At 51.7% G+C, this 21,872-nt stretch overlaps 2 protein-coding genes across 2 annotated transcripts in view; both read left to right on the forward strand.

Moving 5' to 3' along the window:
- Nucleotides 1–21,872, forward strand: part of LOC119708856 (ankyrin repeat domain-containing protein 16-like) — a 116,331-nt gene that overhangs the window by 78,233 nt on the left and 16,226 nt on the right. The window lies entirely within an intron of this gene.
- On the forward strand, nt 818–15,610 carry ASB13 (ankyrin repeat and SOCS box containing 13). Its single transcript, XM_038155762.1, has 6 exons — nt 818–919; nt 5,272–5,459; nt 9,664–9,814; nt 11,855–11,989; nt 12,754–12,945; nt 15,121–15,610. Exons 1-6 carry the CDS (start codon nt 877–879, stop codon nt 15,246–15,248), a joined length of 837 nt encoding a protein of 278 aa, XP_038011690.1. The 5' UTR covers nt 818–876; the 3' UTR covers nt 15,249–15,610.

The following is a 21,872-nucleotide window of genomic DNA, read 5'->3' on the forward strand; positions in this document are numbered from 1 at the left end:
CCAAACCCACTGGTTTCCCCAGTACCTGTTCCCTGCATACACCAGTACCCCCAGTCCCCTGTCCCCCATCCCAGTACCCCCTGCACCCCATCCCAGTGCCCCCAGTACCCTGTCCCCCATCCCAGTAACCCCTGCACCCTATCCCAGTCCCCCCAGTCCCCCTGTCCCCCATCCCAGTACCCCCTGCACCCCATCCCAGTGCCCCCAGTACCCTGTTTCCCTATCCCAGCACCCCCCATCCCAGTGCTCCCAGTATCCTGTTTCCCTATCCCAGTACCCCGTCCCCCATCCCAGTCCCCCCAGTCCCTCTGTCCCCCCATCCCAGTGCCCCCTGTTTCCCATCCCAGTTCCCCTGTTTCCCCATCCCAGTGCCCCTCGTTCCCGTTTCCCATCCCAGTTCCCCTGTTTCCCCATCCCAGTCCCCCCGTTCCCCTGTTTCCCATCCCAGTTCCCCTGTTTCCCCATCCCATTCCCCCAGTTCCCCTGTTTCCCCATCCCAGTTCCCCTGTTTCCCCATCCCATTCCCCCCAGTTCCCCTGTTTCCCCATCCCAGTTCCCCTGTTTCCCCATCCCATTCCCCCCAGTTCCCCTGTTTCCCCATCCCAGTTCCCGTTCCCCATCCCAGTTCCCTGTTCCCCATCCCAGTTCCCCCGTTCCCCTGTTTCCCCATCCCAGTCCCCCCGTTCCCCTGTTTCCCACCCCATTCCCCCTGTTTCCCACCCCATTCCCCCCAGTCCCTCTGTCCCCCCATCCCCGTGTCCCCCGTATCCCGTCCCCGCACTACATCTCCCGGCGTGCTCCGCGCCGGGCCGGGCCAGCCCCGGGAGGCCCCGGCAGCGGGACGAGGCCGCGGCGGCGGCTCGGCGGGGCCGGGCCATGGAGAGCCCCGGCGGCAGCGGCTCCCTGCGCGGCGACATCAGTGCGTGGGCACCGGGACGGGCTGGGGACACCTCGGGGAGCGGCTGGGACAGGAGCTGGGAAGCGGAGCCGCGCCGGCGATAGACGGGAGCTGCGCGGAGCGGCGGCTTTGGGGGTTACGGGATGGGCTTTGGGGCTCGCAGGGTGATTTGGGACTTGCAGGGTGGGTTTGGTGGTTAAAGTGTGATTTGGGGTGTTAAGGAGTGGTTTGGGGGTTAAAGGATGGGTTTTGGGGATTGCAGGACGGTTTTGGGGTTTAGAGTGTGTTTTGGGGTGTTGAGGAGTGGTTTGGGGGTTTAAGGATGGGTTCTGGGGGCTGCAGGACGGTTTAGGGAGCGAGTGGCTCTCGCAAGGACAGGGACAAGAGGATGCTCTCGGGACAGCATCAGGAACGATCCTTGCTCCTCCCTGAATCCCCGGGGAACGATCCGTGCTCCTCCCTGATTCCCGGGAAACGATCCTAAAATCCCTAAATGTTCCTAAATCCCCGCGTGCGGCGTTCTGGGGCAGTGGGATCGGGATGTTCCCCCCTTGGACCCGCGGTGCCCAAATCCCGGCCGGACCAGCGGCTGCTCCCGGGCCACCCCTGCCCCAATTCCCGGGACAGGGCCACCTGCCAGTGTCCCAGGCTGCTCCAGCCCCAGTGTCCAGCCTGGCCTGGGGCACTGCAGGGATGCAGGGGCAGCCCCAGCTGCTCTGGCAATTCCAGCCCAGCCAGGAATTCCTCATGGCCAAGATCCCATCCACGGCTGCCCTCTGGCACTGGCAGCCATTCCCTGTGTGCTGTCCCTGCAGGCCTTGTCCCCAGTCCCTCTGCAGCGACCCTGGAGCCCCTGGAGCCCCTGGAATGTTCTGGAAGCTCTCCCTGCAGCCTTCCCTTCTCCAGGGGAACATTCCCAGCTCTCCCAGCCTGACATTGGAGCCATCTCCTCTCCAAGACATTCCTGGACCCAGGGCCTTCACTTGGAATCTCAGGAATCCATGAAGGGTCTCCCTTCCCTTCTCCTCTCTTTTCCATCCCCATTTCCCATCAAAATCCCTCGGGATGGATTCTGAGTGTCCCAAATCCCAGAATCCCAGAGCAGTTTGGGTGGGAAGGGACCTCAAAGCTCATTCCAGGGACACCTCCCCTATCCCAGGCTGCTCCAATCCTTCCTTGGACACTGCAGGGATGCAGGGGCAGCCCCAGCTGCTCTGGCAATTCCAGCCCAGGCAGGAATTCCTCATGGCCAAGATCCCATCCATGGCTGCCCTCTGGCACTGGCAGCCATTCCCTGTGTGCTGTCCCTGCAGGCCTTGTCCCCAGTCCCTCTGCAGCTCTCCATCCTCATGTGGATTTGCTTCTCCTGCCGCAAATACCACGAGGAGCTCCAGGCAAGGAAAACCATCCTGCCCAGGGATATTGGCAAAGGAATGAGGATCTCCCAAACCAAGGGGGAAAAAAAAATCCCCGTGAAAATGTTGGGACTCAGAATTCCCTTTAATTTTTTTTTTTCTTTCATGGAGAGGCTGCATTAACACAGGGAGCTGTTTTTACTCAGTGCCACCTCCAAAGCAAAGCCCACCTGACAGGAGGTGACACTGTCACCTCACGGTGGCACATGAGCCGGAATTGCCCCATGCTGGCTGCTGAGCAAAGGTGTTGGAGGTGGGAACTTCTTTTTCCAAGCTCCATGGAATTTGGGGAAGGGAGTTTTGAGTTGGGCTGACTTGCTCCTTGATCCCAGCTCTCCTTGTTCCTGCAGGAACACAGAGTTTGGGAAAGGATTATTTGAGTTGAACTGAGTTTTTTTGGACTAAGTTTTTCCTTGTTCTCAACTCTTTTTCCATGTTCCTCCAGGAATCCAGAGTTTGGGAAGGGAGTTTTTGAGTTGAGCTGAGTTTTCCCTTGATCCCAGCTCTTTTACCATGCTCCTCCAGGAATCCAGAGTTTGGGAAGGGATTTTTTAGTTAGGCTGAGATTTTCCTTGATCCCAGTTCTTTTTCCATGTTCATGCAGGAATCCAGAGTTTGGGAAGGAATTTTTGAGGTGGGCTGAGGTTTTTTGGGCTGAGTTTTTCCTTGATCCCAGCTCTTTTTCCATGTTCCTCCAGGAATCCAGAGTTTGGGAAGGAATTTTTGAGGTGGGCTGAGGTGTTTTGGGCTGAGTTTTTCCTTGATCCCAGCTCTTTTTCCGTGTTCCTCCAGGAATCCAAGTTTAGGGAGGAATTTTTGGGTTAGGCTGAGTTTTTCCTTGATCCCAGCTGTTTTTCCATGTTTCTGCAGGAATCCAGAGTTTGGGAAGGGATTTTTTGAGTTGGGCTGAGTTTTTCCTTGATCCCAGCTCTTTTTCCGTGTTCCTTCAGGAATCCAGAGGGATTTTTGAGTTAGGCTGAGTTTTCCCTTGATCCCAGCTCTTTTTCCATGTTCCTGCAGGAATCCAGAGTTTGGGAAGAGATTTTTTTGAGTTGGGCTGAGTTTTTCCTTGATCCCAGCTCTTTTTCCGTGTTCCTCCAGGAATCCAGAGGGATTTTTGAGTTGGGCTGAGTTTTTCCTTGATCCTGGCTCTTTTTCCATGTTCCTGCAGGAATCCAGAGTTTGGGAAGGGATTTTTTGTGTTAGGCTGAGATTTTCCTTGATCCCAGCTCTTTCTCCTTCAATCCAGCCCATGTTCCTGCAGGAATCCAGAGGGGTTGGGCTGAGTTTTTCCTTGATCCTGGCTCTTTTTCCATGCTCCTCCAGGAATCCAGAGTTTGGGAAGAGATTTTTTGAGTTAGGCTGAGTTTTTCCTTGATCCTAGCTGTTTGTCCATGTTCCTGCAGGAATCCAGAGTTTGGGAAGGGATTTTTTGAGTTGGGCTGAGTTTTTCCTTGATCCCATCTCTTTTTCCATGCTCCTCCAGGAATCCAGATCTCCGTGGAACAATTTGGGCCAGAAGGGTTGGAAACCCACCTTGTTCCAACACCTTCCACTATCCCAGGCTGCTCCAAGCCCTCTCCAGCCTGGCCTGGGACAATTCCAAGGATGGGACAACCACATCTTCTCTGGGAATTCCATCCCAACTCCTCCCTTCCCTCCCAGCCAGAAATTCCTCCCTGTGGGATGCCAAATTTTTCCCACATCCACAATTTTACTACGAACTTCCCGATGTTTTAATGTAGTTATTATGAAATTAATGTCAATTTTATGGAATTATTGCCATGGATTTTTCCAGCTCCATCATTTCCAACCAGAAGTTTCCCACTGGATTTATGGAATTTCATCCTCCTGCAGGGATAAAATTGGGTTTCTCCAAAATTGGATTTCTCCCAAATGGATATTTTCTCCCAAATTTGGAATTTTCAGGAGGAAAAACATACGTGAAAAATCCATACATGAAAAATCCTCCAATTCTCCCTTGGCAGGATGGAGCAATTGCAGTTTTTATGGAATTATTGCCATGGATTTTCCAGCTCCATCATTTCCAACCAGAATGGATTGATGGAATTTCATCCTCCTGCATGAGCAAAATTTGGTTTCTCCCAAAATTGGTATTTTCTTCCAAATTGGAATTTTCTCCCAAAATTGATATTTTCTCCAAAATTGGTATTTTCTCCCAAATGGATATTTTCTCCCAAATTAATATTTTCTCCCAAAATTGGTATTTTCTCCCAAATGGGTATTTTCTCCCAAATTAATATTTTCTCCCAAATTTGGTATTTTCTCCCAAATTGGCATTTTCTCCCAAATTAATATTTTCTCCCAAAATTGGTATTTTCTCCAAAATTGGTATTTTCTCCCAAATGGATATTTTCTCCCAAACTGGTATTTTCTCCCAAAATCGGAAATTTCTCCCTAATTAGTATTTTCTCCCAAAATTGGCATTTTCTCCCAAATTAATATTTTCTCCCAAAATCGGTATTTTCTCCAAAACTGGCATTTTCTCCCAAATTAGTATTTTCTCCCAAATGGATATTTTCTCCCAAACTGGTATTTTCTCCCAAATTAGTATTTTCTCCCAAAATGGATATTTTCTCCCAAACTAGTATTTTCTCCCATATGGTATTTTCTCCCAAAATTGGTATTTTCTCCGAAACTGGTATTTTCTCCCTAATTAATATTTTCTCCCTAATTAATATTTTCTCCCAAAATTGGCATTTTCTCCCAAAACTGGCATTTTCTCCCAGAATTGGCATTTTCCCCCAAGTGGATATTTCCCCCAAACTGATAATTTCCATGAGAAAACCATGCATTTTCCCACCCCAGCACGGCCCGAGCCCAGCGTTCATTTTCCCGCCAAGAAGCGAAACCGCCGCAGAACAGAAGTGACCGAATTTCACTTTTTCCCCCTAAAAAAACCCCCGGGATTTGCTCCAAGCTCCCCGTTTCTCCCAGGTTTCTGGGCCGACCGGACGCCGGTGCACGAGGCCGCCCGCAGAGGGGAGGTGGTGCAGCTGCAGCGGCTGATCGAGAGCGGCGCCTGCGTCAACGCCGTCACCTACGACTCCATCACACCCCTGCACGAGGCCAGCCTCCGGGGACAGGCCCAGTGCGTCAAGCTGCTGCTGGATGCGGGGGCCCAGGTGCGCATCCCGCTCTGCTCCGGCTGGGAATTCCTCCATGGATGGGTGCTGGGGGTGAAATCGGGGCGGGGGCTCTGTCCTGGTTTTTCCGAATTTCCCTTGCGACCTTCTAGGGCTGGGAATGGGGTTTCTGCTTTCCACCCTCGTTTTCCAAACGCTGGGATTCCTGGGGATGGGATTCCTGGGGATGGGATGGTTCTGCCAGCATTGGATCCGTGAAAATTTGGAGTGTCCCAGCTCCAGAGCAGCTCCTTGACCCCGAATAATCCTGAATTTTGACTCCTCTTCCTCCTGAGCCCAAACCATGGATAGTGAAAGCCAAAGCCTTCCCCACGGAGCTGGATCCCACTTCCAGCGGGAATGAGGGGCCTGGCACACCGGTGGGGAGGGGACTTCTCCACCCCTGTGTCCCTTCCCTGAAACAGGGATCAAAATTCCACTGGAAATGGGGAATTAGGGATGGCCTGGAAAAGCTGGAAAAGCTGTGGGAGAGGGGACAAAGCCAGGACTGAAGTCACCAGGGAGACCAATCCCACTGCAGGTGGACAATGGTTTTATTTTCCGTGCAAAACAGAGAAAATCAAGGAATTCATGGACACGAGGTGTCCCAGAGGAACAAGGAAAAAGGAATTTTAAAACTATCCAGATTTAGGATAAATTTGTGGAGGGGCTGGAGCGTGTCCAGGGAAGGGAATGGAGAGGCTGAGGGAGCTGGGCAGGGGCTGAGCCTGGAGCAGAGGAGGCTCAGGGGGACCTTGTGGCTCTGCACGAGTCCCTGCCAGGAGGGGACAGCCGGGGGGGTCAGGGACAGGAGGAGAGGGAACGGCCTCAGGCTGGGCCAGGGCAGCTCAGGGTGGGATTGGGGGAATTCCTTCCTGGAAAGGTTGTCCAGTCCTGGCACAGCTGCCCAGGGCAGGGTGCAGTTCCCATTGCTGGAGGGATTTCCCTGTGGATGTGGCACCTGGGGACACGGGTGACCCTGGCGGTGCTGGCATGGTGGCATTCCACGCTAGGAATCTTTGCCAGCCCCAAGGGTTGCCTGGCTCCAGCAGTGCCATCCCAGCGGGGCAGGAGCTGCACAAAGCATTCCCGGGGGTTGCTGTGGGAGGCTCACCCAGCCGTGGCTGTGGGAGGCTGAGCCAGGCTCGGGGGTGCCCAGGGCCGATTCCAGCGGGGAATTCCGTGCTCTGGAGCAGCTCGGCGTTCCCTGATCCCGTTTTTGATCCCTCCAGCCGTGCCGGGGGAGGTTTGGATTGGATTTTGGGGACCATTTCCCCATGGGAAAGGTGCTCAGGCATTGGAAGTGCCCAGGGCGGGGTGCAGTCCCCATTCCTGGGGGGATTTCCCCGTGGATGTGGCACCTGGGGACACGGGTGACCCTGGCCGTGCTGGAATGGTGGCATTCCACGCTAGGAATCTTTGCCAGCCCCAAGGATTGCCTGGCTCTGCTCACCCTGCCCAGGAGAAGGAGCAGGGAGCAGCAGATGAGCGGAATGGCGAGGAATTCCATCTTTCCCTGGAGCGTGGATTGTGCCCAGCAGGGAGGGAAAGCTCAGCACTGCCTGGACTGGAGCTGCTTTTGGGAGCTGCAGCAGCGCCGGGATGAATTCTGTGCTGGAAGGGTGGGAATTCAGCAGGGCCAGCTGGGAATGCCCCAGGGTTTCAGGGATCATCAATCCCCCTGGACCTTCCAGTCCCATGCCATCCCTGCTGTGACCCCATTCCTGGAGTGTGCTCCATGGATCCAGTGCCATTCCCAAGTTTCTCATTCCCTCAGTGCCATTCCCAAGTTTCTCATTCCCTCAGTGCCATTCCCAAGTTTCTCATTCTCTCAGTGCCATTCCCAAGTTTTGCCCATGGATCCAGTGCCATTCCCAAATTTCTTCCCCCCTAAGTGGGGGGAAGTTCCCCCCTAAACTCATTCCCAGAGTTTCCCCTGTGGATCCAGTGCCATTCCCAAGGTTTTCATTCCCTGAATGCAATTCTCAAATTTCTCATTCCCACAGTTTTCCCCCATGGATCCAGTGCCATTCCCAAGGTTTTCATTCCCTGAGTGCCATTCCCAAGTTTCTCATTCCCTGAGTTTACCAGTGGATCCAGCACCATTCCTAAGTTTCTCTCCATGGATCCAGTGCCATTCCCAAGTTTCTCATTCCCTCAGTGCCATTCCCAAGTTTCTCATTCCTTCAGTGCCATTCCCAAGTTTCCCTCCATGGATGCAGTGCCATTCCCAAGTTTCTCATTCCCAGAGTTTCCCCCATGGATCCAGTGCCATTCCCAAGGTTTTCATTCCCTGAATGCAATTCTCAAATTTCTCATTCCCACAGTTTTCCCCCATGGATCCGGTGCCATTCCCAAGTTTTTCATTCCCTGAGTTTCCCAGTGGATCCAGTGCCATCCCCAAGTTTCTCATTCCCTCAGCACCATTCCCAAGTTTCTCCCCATGGATCCAGTGCCATTCCCAAGGTTTTCATTCTTGAGTGCCATTCCCAAGTTTCTCATTCCTTGAGTTTCCCAGTGGATCCAGCACCATTCCCAAGTTTCCCTCCATGGATCCAGTGCCACCCCCAAGTTTCTCTCCATGGATCCAGTGCCATTCCCAAGTTTCTCATTCCCTCAGTGCCATTCCCAAATTTCTCTCCATGGATGCAGTGCCATTCCCAAGTTTCTCTCCATAGATCCAGCACCATCCCCAAGTTTCCCTCCATGGATCCAGTGCCATTCCCAAGTTTCTCTCCATGGATCCAGTGCCATTCCCAAGTTTCTCTCCATGGATCCAGTGCCATTCCCAGCTTGCTCTGTCCCTGATTTTCCCATGGATGTGCCCCCTGGGGACGTGGCTCAGCGCTGCCTTTACCATTGCTGCTCCATGCGACCTCCACCCGCTCCCAAGCCTCACAAATCCACAATCCTGTGATCCCAGCTGAGATTTTCCCTGCTTTCCCCTGCTTTTCACCTGCTTTTCCTTACTTTTAACCTCCTTTTCCCTGTTTTTAACCTGCTTTTCTCTGCTTTTCCCTACTTTCCCCTGCTTTTCCCTACTTATAACCTGTTTTTAACCAACTTTTCCCTGCTTTTCCCCACTTTTAACCTGTTTCTCCCTGTTTTTCCCTACTTTTAACCTGCTTTCCCCTGTTTTTTCCCTCCTTTTAACCTCTTTTTCCCTGTTTTTTCTCTGCTTTTCCCTAGTTTTAACCTGTTTTCCCCTGTTTTTCCCTACTTTTAACTGACTTTTCCCTGCTTTTAACTGGCTTTTCCCTGCTTTTCCCTACTTTTAACCTGCTTTTCCATACTTTTTCCCTACTTTAAACTGTTTTTCCCTGCTTTCCCCTGCTTTTCCCTGCTCTTAACTTGCTTTTAATCAGCTTTTCCTTACTTTTAACCTGCTTTTCCCCTACTTTAATCTGCTTTTCCCTACTTTAACCTGCTTTTCCCCGCTTTTCCCTGCTTTTAACTTGCTTTTAACCGGCTTTTCCCTACTTTTAACCTGCTTTTCCCTGCTTTTCCCTGCTTTTTCCCTACTTTTAACCTGCTTTTTCCCTGCTTTTAACCTGCTTTTCCCTACTTTTAACTGGCTTTTCCCTGCTTTTTCCCTACTTTTAACCTGCTTTTCCCCTCTTTCCCCTGCTTTTCCCTACTTTTAACCTGCTTTTCCCTACTTTTAACTGGCTTTTCCCTGCTTTTAACCTGCTTTCCCCTGCTTTTCCCTACTTTTAACCTGCTTTTCCCTACTTTTAACTGGCTTTTCCCTGCTTTTCCCTACTTTTAACCTGCTTTTCCCTACTTTTAACCTGTTTTTCCCTGTTTTTCCCTACTTTTAACCTGCTTTCCCCTGCTTTTCCCTGCTTTTAACCTGCTTTTCCTACTTTTAACCTGTTTTTTCCCTGCTTTTCCCCTAATTTTAACCCTCTTTTCCCCTACTTTCCCCTGGTTTTTCCCTACTTTTAACCTGTTTTTCCCTACTTTTAACCTGTTTTTCCCTGTCTTTCCCTACTTTTAACCTGGTTTTCCCTGTTTTTCCCTGCGTTTCCCTGCTTTTCCCTACTTTTAATCTGCTTTTCCCTACTTTTGACTTGTTTTCCCTACTTTTAACCTGTTTTTCCCTGCTTTTCCTTGCTTTTCCCCCTGCTTTTCCCTACTTTTAACCTGCTTTTCCATACTTTTAACCTGTTTTTCCTTCTCTCCCCGTTTCCCCGTGCCGCAGGTGGACGCGCGGAACATCGACGGCAGCACGCCGCTGTGCGACGCCTGCGCCTCGGGCAGCATCGAGTGCGTGCGGGTGCTGCTGTCGCACGGCGCCAAGGTCAACCCGCCGCTGTACACGGCCTCGCCGCTGCACGAGGCCTGCATGAACGGTACCGCCCGGGAGCACGCGGCGTTCCTGGGGAGATCCTGGGGAATTCCGGGGGCATTGCTGGGGAGTTCCAGGAGAATTCCTGGACAATTCCAGGGGCATTCATGGGGCATTCCAGGGTCATTCCAGGGCAGTTCCAGGGTCATTCCAGGGCAGTTCCAGGGTCATTCCTGGGTTATTCCCGGGTCATTCCTAGGTCATTCCTGGGACATTCCTGGAGAATTCCAGGGTCATTCCTGGAGAATTCCAGGGTCATTCCAGGGCAATTCCAGGGCAGTTCCAGGGTCATTCCAGGGCAGTTCCTGGGTTATTCCAGGGTCATTCATGGGTCATTCCAGGAGAATTCCAGGAGAATTCCAGGGGCATTCCCGGAGAATTCCAGAGGAATTCCAGGGTCATTCATGGGTCATTCCAGGGCATTTCCAGGGTCATTCCTGGGTTATTCCAGGGTCATTCCAGGGCAGTTCCAGGGTCATTCCACGGTCATTCTAGGGCAGTTCCAGGGCGATTCCAGGGTCATTCCAGGGCAATTCCAGGGGAATTCCAGGGCAGTTCCTGGGTTATTCCAGGGTCATTCCAGGGCAATTCCAGGGCAACTCCATGGTCATTCAGCGGTCATTCCTGCATCATTCCAGTGTCATTCATGGGTCATTCCAGGAGAATTCCAGGTCATTCCAGGGTCATTCTAGGGCAATTCCAGGGCAGTTCCAGGGTCATTCCAGGGCAGATCCTGGGTTATTCCAGGGTCGTTCCTGGGCAGTTCCAGGGTCATTCCAGGGCAGTTCCTGGGTTATTCCAGGGTCATTCCAGGGCAGTTCCAGCGTCATTCCTGGGTTATTCCAGGGTCATTCCAGGGCAGTTCCTGGGTTATTCCAGGGTCATTCCAAGGCAGTTCCAGGGTCATTCCTGGGTTATTCCAGGGTCATTCCAGGGCAATTCCTGGGTCATTCCAGGGTCATTCTAGGGCAATTCCAGGGCAGTTCGAGGGTCATTACTGGGTCATTCCAGGGTCATTCCAGGAGAATTCCTGGGTCATTCCAGGGCCATTCCTGGGTCATTCGAGGGTCACTTGAGGGCCGTTCCAGGGCAATTCCAGGGTCATTCCAGGGCAATTCCAGGGTCATTCCAGGGCAGTTCCAGGGCATTTCCAGGACAGTTCCAGGGCAATTCCAGGGCAGTTCCTGGATCATTCCAGGGTCATTCCAGGGCCATTCCAGAGCAATTCTAGAGCAATTCCAGGGTCATTCCTGGCCCATTCCAGGGTCATTTGATGGGTGTTTGCAGCTTGGAATGGGAAGAAAAGCACTGGAACTGTTCCTGTGCCCATGCACTGCTCCAGCTGCGCTGGCATTCCGAGCCTGGGGGGGGAAGGGAGAGAGATCCCTGCAGGAATCCCATTGCTGATCCCATTGCTCATCCCATTGCTGATCCCATTGCTGATCCCATTGATGATCCCATTGATGATCCCGTTTTTCCCATTTTTGATCCCGTTTTTCCCTGCAGAGACCCCTCTGATCCCATTTTTCCCAGCAGAGCGGGAATTCCTGGTTTTCACTGGGAATTCCATCCCAGTGGGTCAGGAATTCCCAGTTTTCAGTGGGATTTTCCTGGTTTTCAGTGAGAATTCCATCCCGGCGTGTTGGGAACTCCCAGTTTTCAGTGGGAATCCCATCCTGTTGGGGCAGGAATTCCTGGTTTTCAGTGGGAATTCCCAGTTTTCAGTGGGAATCCCATCCCGTTGGGGCAGGAATTCCTGGTTTTCAGTGGGAATTCCCAGTTTTCAGTGGGAATCCCATCCTGTTGGGGCAGGAATTCCCAGTTTTCAGTGGGAATCCCATCCTGTTGGGGCAGGAATTCCTGGTTTTCAGTGGGAATTCCCAGTTTTCAGTGGGACTTCCATCCTGTTGGGGCAGGAATTCCCAGTTTTCAGCGGGAATTCCCAGTTTTCAGTGGGAATCCCATCCCGTTGGGGCAGGAATTCCCGGTTTTCAGCGGGAATTCCCAGTTTTCAGTGGATTTTCCCGGGTTTCCCTGTCCCCAGGCAGCCCGGAGTGCGTGCAGCTCCTGATCGAGGTGGGTGCCAACCTGGAGGCCCACGACTGCCACTTCGGGACCCCCCTGCACGTGGCCTGTGCCCGGGAGCACCTGGACTGTGCCAAGCTGCTCCTCCAGGCAGGTACGGCCTCGGATCCACCCGGGAGAGGCTCGGGAATCGCTCTGGGCAACGGCTTCCTGCAGACACCCCTCTGCTCCCAGTCCTGATCCCATTCCTGATCCTGTTCTTCCCTGCACAGACCTCTCTGATCCCATTCCTGATCCCATTTCTGATCTGGCTAAATTCCCTTTTCCATGGATAAATTCCCTTTTCCCTCGCTAAATTCCCTTTTCCCTGGATAAATCCCCTTTCCCTTGGATAAATTTCCTTTTCCCTGGCCAGATTCCCTTTTCTCTGCCTGGATTCCCTTTTCTCTGGTCAGATTCCCTTTTCCCTGGATAAAACCCCTTTCCCCCTGGATAAATTTCCTTTTCCTGCCTGGATTCCCTTTTCCCTGGCCAAATTCCCTTTTCCCTGGCCAAATCCCCTTTCCCTGGCTAAATCCCTTTTTCCTTGGATAAATTTCCTTTTCCTGCCTGGATTTCTTTTTCTCCTGCCTGGATCCCCTTTTCCCTGCCTGGATCCCCTTTTCCCTGGATAAATCCCCTTTCCCCTGACTCAATTTCCTTTTCCCTGCCTGGATCCCCTTTTCCCTGGCTAGATCCTATTTTCCCACCTGCATTCCCTTTTCCTAGCTGGATCTATTCCCTTTTCCCTGAATAAAATCCCTTTTCCCTGGCTAGATCCCCTTTTCCCACCTGGATTTCCTTTCCCTGCCTGGATCTATTCCCTTTTCCCTGTCTGGATCCCCTTTCCCATCCCGGCATTCCCTGTGTCCCGGCCAGGAGCCAACGTGAACGCTGCCAAGCTGCACGAGACGGCGCTGCACCACGCGGCCAAGGTCAGGAACGTGGACCTGGTGGAGCTGCTGGTGGAGTTCGGTGGGAACATCTACGCCCGGGACAACCGGGGCAAGAAACCCTCGGATTACACCTGGAGCAGCAGCCCCACGGCCAAGTGCTTCGAGTTCTATGAGAGTGAGTGGGGAAATCCCCTTTGTCCTGGGAATCTGGCCTTCAAATCCCCTTTGTCCTGGGAATCTGGCCTTCAAATCCCCTTTGTCCTGGGAATCTGGCCTTCAAATCCCCTTTGTCCTGGGAATCTGGCCTTCAAATCCCCTTTGTCCTGGGAATCTGCCATCAAATCCCCTTTGTCCTGGGAATCTGACATCAAATCCCCTTTGTCCTGGGAATCTGGCCTTCAAATCCCCTTTGTCCTGGGAATCTGACATCAAATCTCCTTTGTCCTGGGAATTCGGCCATCAAATCTCCTTTTTATTGGGAATTTGGCCTTCAAATCTCCTTTTTATTGGGAATTTGGCCATCAAATCCCCTTTGTCCTGGGAATTCAGCCATTAAATCCCCTTTGTCCTTGGAATTTGGCCATCAAATCTCCTTTGTCCTGGGAATTCGGCCATCAAATCTCCTTTTTATTGGGAATTTGGCCTTCAAATCTCCTTTTTATTGGGAATTCAGCCATCAAATCCCCTTTGTCCTGGGAATTCAACCATCAAATCCCCTTTTTCTTGGGAATTCAGCCATTAAATCCCCTTTGTCCTTGGAATTTGGCCATCAAATCTCCTTTGTCCTGGGAATCTGGCTATCAAATCCCCCTTTTCCTGGGAATTAGGCTATCAAATCCCCTTTGTCCTGGGAATTTGGCCATCAAATCTCCTTTTATTGGGAATTCGGCCATCAAACCTCCTATGTCCTGGGAATTTGGCCATCAAATCTCCTATGTCCTGGGAATTCAGCCATCAAATCCCCTTTTTCTTGGGAATTCGGCCATCAAATTTCCTTTGTCCTGGGAATTTGGCTATCAAATCCCCTTTGTCCTGGGAATTTGGCCATCAAATCCCCTTTGTCGTGGGAATTCGGCCATCAAATCCCCTTTTTCTTGGGAATTCAGCCATCAAATCTCCTTTTTATTGGGAATTCGGCCATCAAATCCCCTTTTTCTTGGGAATCTGGCCATCAAATCCCCTTTGTCCTGGGAATTTGGTCATCAAATATCCTTTCTTATCCCATTTTTATCCCCTTTTCTTCCCATTTCTGATTCCGTTTTTATCCCGTATTTGATCTCATTTTTATCCCATTTCTGATCCCATTTATCCTGTTTCTGATCCCATGTTCCCATTTTTGATCCCGTTTCTGATCCCATTTTTATCCTGTTTTTATCCCTTTCTGATCCCGTTTTTATCCCATTTTTATCCCATTTTTATCCTGTTTCTGATCCTCTTTCCGATCCTATTTTTATCCCATTTCTGATCCTGTTTTTATCCCATTTTGATCCCGTTTCTGATCCTGTTTTTATCCCGTTTCTGACCCCATTTTCCTATTTCTGATCCCGTTTCTTATCCCGTTTTTCCATTTCTGATCCCATGTTCCTGTTCTGATCCCATTTCTGATCCCATTTTGATCCCATTTCTGATCACTTTTCTGATCCCATTTTTATCCTGATTTTATCCCTTTCTGATCACTTTTCTGATCCCATTTTTATCCCATTTCTGATCCCGTTTTGATCCCGTTTCTGATCCCATTTCTGATCCCATTTTTATCCTGTTTCTGATCCCGTTTTGATCCTGTTTTTATCCCATTTCTGATCACTTTTCTGATCCCATTTTTATCTCATTTTTATCCCTTTGTGATCCCGTTCTGATCCTGTTTTTATCCCGTTTCTGATCCCATTTTTATCCCGATTTTATCCCATTTCTGATCACTTTTCTGGTCCCATTTTTATCCCTTTCTGATCCCGTTTTTATCCCTTTCTGATCCCATTTCTGATCCTGTTCTGATCCCATTTCTGATCCCGTTTCTGATCCCGTTTCTGATCCCGTTCCGATCCCATTCTGATCCCGCTGTGATCCCGTTTTGATCCCGTTTTGATCCCGTTTCTGATCCCGTTTCTGATCCCGTTGTGATCCCGCTGTTATCCCGCTGTGATCCCGTTTCTGATCCCGTTTCTGATCCCATTTTTATCCCTTTCTGATCCCGCTGTGATCCCATTCTGATCCCACTGTGATCCCGCTGTGATCCCGTTTCTGATCCCGTTTTGATCCCGTTTTGATCCCGTTTCTGATCCCGTTCTGATCTCGTTCTGATCCCGCTGTGATCCCGTTCTGATCCCGCTGTGATCCCGCTGTGATCCCGCAGAGACGCCGCTGAGCCTGGCGCAGCTGTGCCGGGTCACCGTCCGCCGAGCCGCCGGCCAGCGGGGCCTGGACAAGATCTCCAAGCTGCAGATCCCGCCCCGGCTCATCCAGTACCTCTCCTACAACTGACAGAGCCAGGAAAATCCCTGGAATCCCTGGGAAAAACCCCACAGGATCGGAGGATTTCTCCTTCTCTTCTACCTCCCCCACAAAACCCCGTTTTAATTTAATTTCAGGCGCTGCTGTAAATAGGATTTGTCGGGAATGCCTCTTTCCCGTGAGATTTCTTGGAACTTCCCAGGTGGAATTTTAGCCTCTCCCGGGTGGGATTCCCTGATTTTCCTGGATTTCCTCTGTGGGATCCAGCCAGGGGGGAGAGAAATGGGATAACTGTGGAGTGGCCAGCTGAGAATTCTGTGCTCTGGAGCAGCTCTGATCCCATTTTGATCCCATTTTTCCCTGCACAGACCCCTCTGATCCCATTTTGATCCCATTTTGATCCCATTTTTCCCTGCACAGACCCTTCTGATCCCACTTTGATCCCATTTTTCCCTGCACAGACCCCTCTGATCCCATTTCTGATCCCATTTTTTCCCGTTTTTATCCCGTTTTTCCCTGCAGGGATCATCCATCCCCTTTTGGATGATCCAGCCTGGAATGACCCAGGACCCCTTTCCCTGCTGGCTGCAGGGGGACTGGGAGGGGAAATCCTTGGATTTCCAAATCCTTGGATTTGGATGGGATCCCACCCTTGGGAATAACTCCAGTGACAGCTGCAAGCCCTCCTGGGGACAAATTAATTCCCTGTTAATTCATTAATTCCCTAAATTAACGGTTCCCTAAATGAATTCCCTAAATTAACAATTCCCGAAATGAATTCCCTAAATGAATTCCCTAAATTAACCAGCTCAGGGCTAATTGGAGGCACTGCAGCTCGTTCATTTAGGGAATTTTTAGGGTTTTCCAGGAGCATCCAGAGGCTTTGGGTCAACACCAGGAATGAGGAGAGGCCAGGCTGGGATTGGCTGTGTCCCAATCCCATTCCCAATCCCATTCCTTTCCCCATTCCCAATCCCATTCCCATCCCGATCCCATTCCCAATCCCATTCCTTTCCCCATTCCCAATCCCATTCCCATTCCTTTCCTTATTCCCAGTCCCAGTCCCATTCCCAATCCCAATCCCATTCCATTCCCATGCCATTCCCAGTCCCATTCACACCCCATTCCCATTCCCTTTCCCATTCCCACCCCATTCCCAATCCCTTTCCCATTCCCATTCCCAATCCCTTTCCCATTCCCAATCCCTTTCCCATCCCCATTCCCAATCCCATTCCATTCCCATTCCCATTCCCATTCCTTTCCCACATCCCGGGACATTCCCTGATCCCAGATTTGGTTTTCCCTTCCCTCAGGATCCCATGGGATACAGCAGGACTGGGTTCTGCCTGGAAGTTTGGGAATTTTGGGATTGATTTTTCCCTTTGGAGCGCTTTTCCCAATGCCAGCTTGGGGTTGGGATTCTAGGGATTGGGGTTGGGATTCCAGGCCTGAATCCCAGCTGGAATTCCTGGAATTCCTCGGGCACCTGGGGCTTTGTCCTCGGATCTTTGGGCTGGGATTCTCCTCCCCCTTCCAGCTTTCCCATTTTTCCCAATAATCCTGGAAAATCCCAGAGTTTCCCCACAAGAACAAATCCCTCCCAAAATCCTGGAATCCACTCGGGATCCAGCTGGGAACGCTGGGCTGGAGCTGAATGCACTTTGTGGGGTTTTATTTCTCATTTTCCTTTTATTTATTCCTCCCTTCCCCTTTGTATCCGGAAAATCCCAAACCCCGCTGTTCTCATCCCGAGTTTTGGGCTGGGGTTCCCAGAAATGTGGAATTGTGGAAGTTCAGGGAAGCCCCAGAGGGGATTTTTTTGTGGGATTCATCCCTGGGAATGGCAGGAAAAGGGTTTTGTGGAATGATCTAGGGATCCCAAATCCCTTTTCAGGGATCCCAAATCCCCTTTTGAGGAACCCACATCCCTTTTTAGTGTTCCCACATCCCTTTTTAGCATTCCCAAATCCCTTTTTAGTATCCCAAATCCCTTTTTAGCATTCCCAAATCCCTTTTTAGCGTTTCCAAATCCTTTTTTAGTGTTCCCACATCCCTTTTTAGCATTCCCAAATCCCTTTTTAGTATCCCAAATTCCTTTTTAGGGTTCCCAAATCCCCTCTTAGGGGTTTTTCCCAACCCTGCCTACACCAGTCCAATAATGGAATTGCCAAATCCAAGTTTCCCTTGGAAAAGCAAAAAGATTCCTTGGAGAACCAACAAGAAATTCCCCCAATCCCATGGGGCATTTTCCAGCTTCCTTTTCCCCTGGTTTTGGAGCCTTTCTGGGGATCCCAAAGTTTGGGGGTTTTATTTCAAATCCCTTGGAGGAATTCCTGCAGATGGGATTTAGGAGAGCCTCAGGCACCATCCTGGAATTCCAGCTTGGAAAACTGGGAATGGCATTTGGGCTGTGGCCACTCCCAACCCATGAATTGCTGGGAATAATCCCAATAATCCCATTTATCCAAATAATCCAAATAATCCTATTAATCCCATTTATCCCATTAATTCCATTTATCCCATTTATCCCAGTAATCCTATTAATCCCATTAATCCCATTTATCCCAGTAATCCCATTAATTTCATTAATCCCATTTATCCCAATAATCCTATTTATCCCATTAATTCAATTTATCCCATTTATCCCATTAATCTCATTAATTCCATTTATCCCATTAATCCCACTTATCCCATTAATCCCATTTATCCCATTTCCAAGCCAATCCCAGCTGGAATTTTTGGGGATCTTCCCTGGGTTTTTAGACCTGGATCTCCTCTGGGTCCAGCTTTGGGATGAAAACCTCGGAGAATCCAAGGACCCAAATCCCTCCTGGATCACAGGGCCTGGGGGTCTTTCCTGGGGATCTGTGGGATTTTGGGATTTCTGGGAATGCCAGAAGCAGCTGCATCCCTGGAATAATGGGAATGAACTGGATTGGGCCTCCTTGGTTTTGGGGTCACTTGGGACAATCCCTTCACCCTTTATTCCCAAATCCAGGCCTGGATCCATCCCAAATCCCACCAGGCCATTCCTGCTTTATCCTCCCTTTCCCAGGCTTCCCAAATTCCAAACCCAGCTGAAAAATTCGGGATAATTTCCTGGAGATCCAGCAGGGAACGATCCAGAATAATCCCTCGCAATCCCAGCTGGGCACAGGGATTTGCCTCCATCCATGGGAATCTTTGGGATTGCTCCTGGCTGGAATCTGGACTGGAGAAGGGGAGCTGGATCCTGGCAGCTCTTCCCAAAGATTGAAGATTATCCTGGGAAAACAAGGTGGGGTTGGAGCCATTCCTTGGGAAGCTGGAAAATTTCACTCCTGGATGAGGGAAATCCCGGCAGGGTTTGTGCTGCAGCGTCCCCAATCCCTGGGAAAACCGGGAAAGGGACAACTCCCACCAAAACCGGGACTGGGATTCCTGATTTCATCTTTGGGGGTCTCGGAGTGAGGGGAAAAAAATTCCCAGGAGTTTTCCTGAGCTTTGCATCCCTCGGATCCTCTGGAACGGGGCAGGAGCAAAGTTGGAATTCTGTCCCACCTCTGGCTTTGGGAATAAATCCACCCAAACACCAAACATCTGGAGCATTTCCCTGAGTTTTTCCACACCCTCTTCACCCTTTCCTGCTTTTCCCAGGAAAATCCAGGGTGATCCTGCAGATCTTTTTGGTGCCCGTCCCAAATTTTTGGGTGGATTTGGGGAGAAAACCCCGGAGCGCCGGCGCGTGGTGCGAACCCCAAAATCGACATTTCCCAGCTCCAGCCCCAAACCCACAGCAAAGCCCGGGAGGGATCGAATCCCACGGATCTCTTGGGATTTCTGGAAAACTGGATGAATCCTTTGGCTGCTCCCACCCCTCCTGCACGTCACAAAATCCTTGGATCCTAAAAAACCCCAAACCCCCTCCCTTTGAGACGGATCCTGAGCTTTTGGTGGCGCCCTAAAACCGAGATCCCGGATTTTCCCTGGATTCAGGCACTGGGGAACCGCTGGAAAGGGGAAGAACTCTCCAGAGCTGGGAATTTGGGCACCCCTGGGATTGATTCCTGATTAAAGAGAGTCAGGGAAGGGTTGAGGTTATTCCTGATTAAAATTCACTCTGGAAAAGTCTCGTCTGTGTCCGGCTGTTGTGGGATCGGCCCTGGAATTCTGCACCTTCAGCAGCCTCAGCCCAAATTCCAGGGCTGGGAGAGCTGGGAATGTTCTTCTGGAGAGGAGAAGGCTCCAGGGAGAGCTTCCAGAACATTCCAGGGGCTCCAGGGTCGCTGCAGAGGGACTGGGGACAAGGCCTGCAGGGACAGCACACAGGGAATGGCTGCCAGTGCCAGAGGGCAGCCATGGATGGGATCTTGGCAATGAGGAATTCCTGCCTGGGCTGGAATTGCCAGAGCAGCTGGGGCTGCCCCTGCATCCCTGCAGTGCCCCAGGAAGGACTGGGGCACCCTGGGATGGTGGGATTGCAATGGGATGGGGTTGAGGATTCTCGGCAGAATCCTCTGGGATCCTTCCCACCCAAACCATTCCAGGATTCTGGGATCAAGGAGGCTCAGAATCCATCCCGAGGGATTTTTATGGAAGTTGGGGATGGAGAAGGGAAGGGAGACCCTTCCTGTAGTCCCGAGGTTCCCAGTGAAGCCCCTGGATCCCAAAATTCCTTCCTGGAGCAGAGCTGGGGTGGGGATGGATCCAACCCCAGGCTGGGAGAGCTGGGAATGGAGGGAATTCCCTGGGAAAGGGAGACTGGGGTGGGATTCTGGGCTGGAATTGCCAGAGCAGCTGGGGCTGCCCCTGCATCCCTGCAGTGCCCCAGGCCAGGCTGGATCACCCTGGGATGGGGAATTGTCCCTGCCCATGGAACGGGGTTGGAATGGGAGGATCCTGAAGGTCCCTTCCCACCCAAACCATTCCACGATTCCATAAAAAACCCCACAATGTTCATCCCCTTCCCGAAACCTTTCATTCCTCGTTTCCCATGGAATACCTGGGAAGAAAGGCTGGGACTGGGGAATCTTCCCAGAGGAATCCTGAGCTCTGGAAGGAGCCAGAGGTTGGAAACATCCCAAAGAAACTGGGAGGGAAACGATGCTCGGGAAAAATGGGATAATTCCCCACTAAGGAATGCTCTCCAGCCGATTTCCTCACCGAGCCCTTATCCCGGAGCCGGCTGGGATGGGGAAGAGCCGCCCGCGGGTTGTGGAGGAGGAATTTTTGGGAGGGATTGTGGGTGAAATCCCCGCAATTCCCACAAAGAACCCCTGGCAAATCCGCAGGATTGGGATGCGGAGCCTCCTCCCGGCGCGGCGCCGCTTGGCGGAGCTGCTCCCCCCAGGAAAAGCTCCGGGCATGGGAATTCCCAACCAGCAGGGTCTGCCCCAGCCCCGCTCATCCCAAATCCCGGCAAAACCTGGGAAGTTCGGCTCCCTTGGACAAGCCCGGGCTGTTTTCCGTGGGCGGGAGGAGAAGGAGCCGCGAATCCCAAATTCCCTTTGATCCCAGCAAAGCCCGATCCGCAAACTCGGACCCCGCTGATCCTGGAGCTGGGAATTCGGGAGTTTTTTGGTTGTTTTTTTGGGAACAACAAATCGCCTCCAGAGGGTTCAATTCCCACCTCCACACTCCGATTCTCCCGGCCTCAAAAAAGACTCGGAATTCCCAGATCTGTAACAAAATTCCCTCTGGTCTCGGCTCAGGGCAGGCGCATTTTTAAGGAGAAAAGCAGGAATTTCGGGAAAGACTGGGATAGGGAGGGAAGGGGGAGCACGGGGCAGGTTGTGCCTCCACGGACGGGCTGAAAATCGGGAAAAACGGGGAAATTTGTTATTCCGCCTTTCAGCCCTGCCTGGGCTTTTTTTGGGATTTCTTCTTCCCATGGCTGATTTGGGATTAGTTTGGGAATTCCAGGTGGGTTTTTAATCGAGGAAAAAAATGGAGGTGGGAATGGGAATGGGGGAGGGATGGGGGTGGGAATTTTGTTTATCCCTGGGGGTGTTTTCTGGAGCAGCAGCCCCATCCTCCTGCTTATCCCGGAGGGGAAAAAAAAAAGAGGGAAAAGATTCCCAAAATCCCGGCGGGCTGGGCCGCGGTGACGCGGGGCTGGCGGCACGCAGGGCTGAGCTCATGCTCCTATTAATTCCCGCTCGGGAAAATTCCTGACAGCTCCGGCGGGGCTGGAAAACCGAGCGGCTCCGGTTGCGCTTAACCCCTGCAGGGATCGCCGGCTCTCGGAGGAATTTTGGGCTGCAGAGGGATTTTCTTACTCCCTGCAGATCACCGCCCTGTGGAATCTGCGGGTCCTGGCGCGGTCCCGCGGGATTTGGGATCGTTCCCGATGTTCCCAAAGCCCTCCAGGCGCCTCCGAACTCCTTTTCCAGGTTCATTCCCTTCCAGCCGGCCGGGCTGGAGCCGCCTCTGCCCATCCTGGGGTGCTGGAATTCCCTGCTCGGAATCTTGGATTTCACGCTCCCAGTTCCCTCGGCATTGATCCCCCGGGGAATATTTTGGGAATTGGAGTTTGGGAAAGCCCTGGGGGGGCGAAGGAGGGAGGAGCCCTGTGGAATGTGGAGGCAGCTGGAGGAGCCCCAAGACCTCGGCAGAATCCTCTGGGATTTACCTTGGGAATGCTGGGGAATGGGATGGAGGGGCTGGGGAGGCAGA

The sequence above is a fragment of the Motacilla alba genome, chromosome 1A (genome assembly GCF_015832195.1).
Source record: "Motacilla alba alba isolate MOTALB_02 chromosome 1A, Motacilla_alba_V1.0_pri, whole genome shotgun sequence".
In the NCBI taxonomy this organism is placed as follows: Eukaryota; Metazoa; Chordata; class Aves; order Passeriformes; family Motacillidae; genus Motacilla; species Motacilla alba.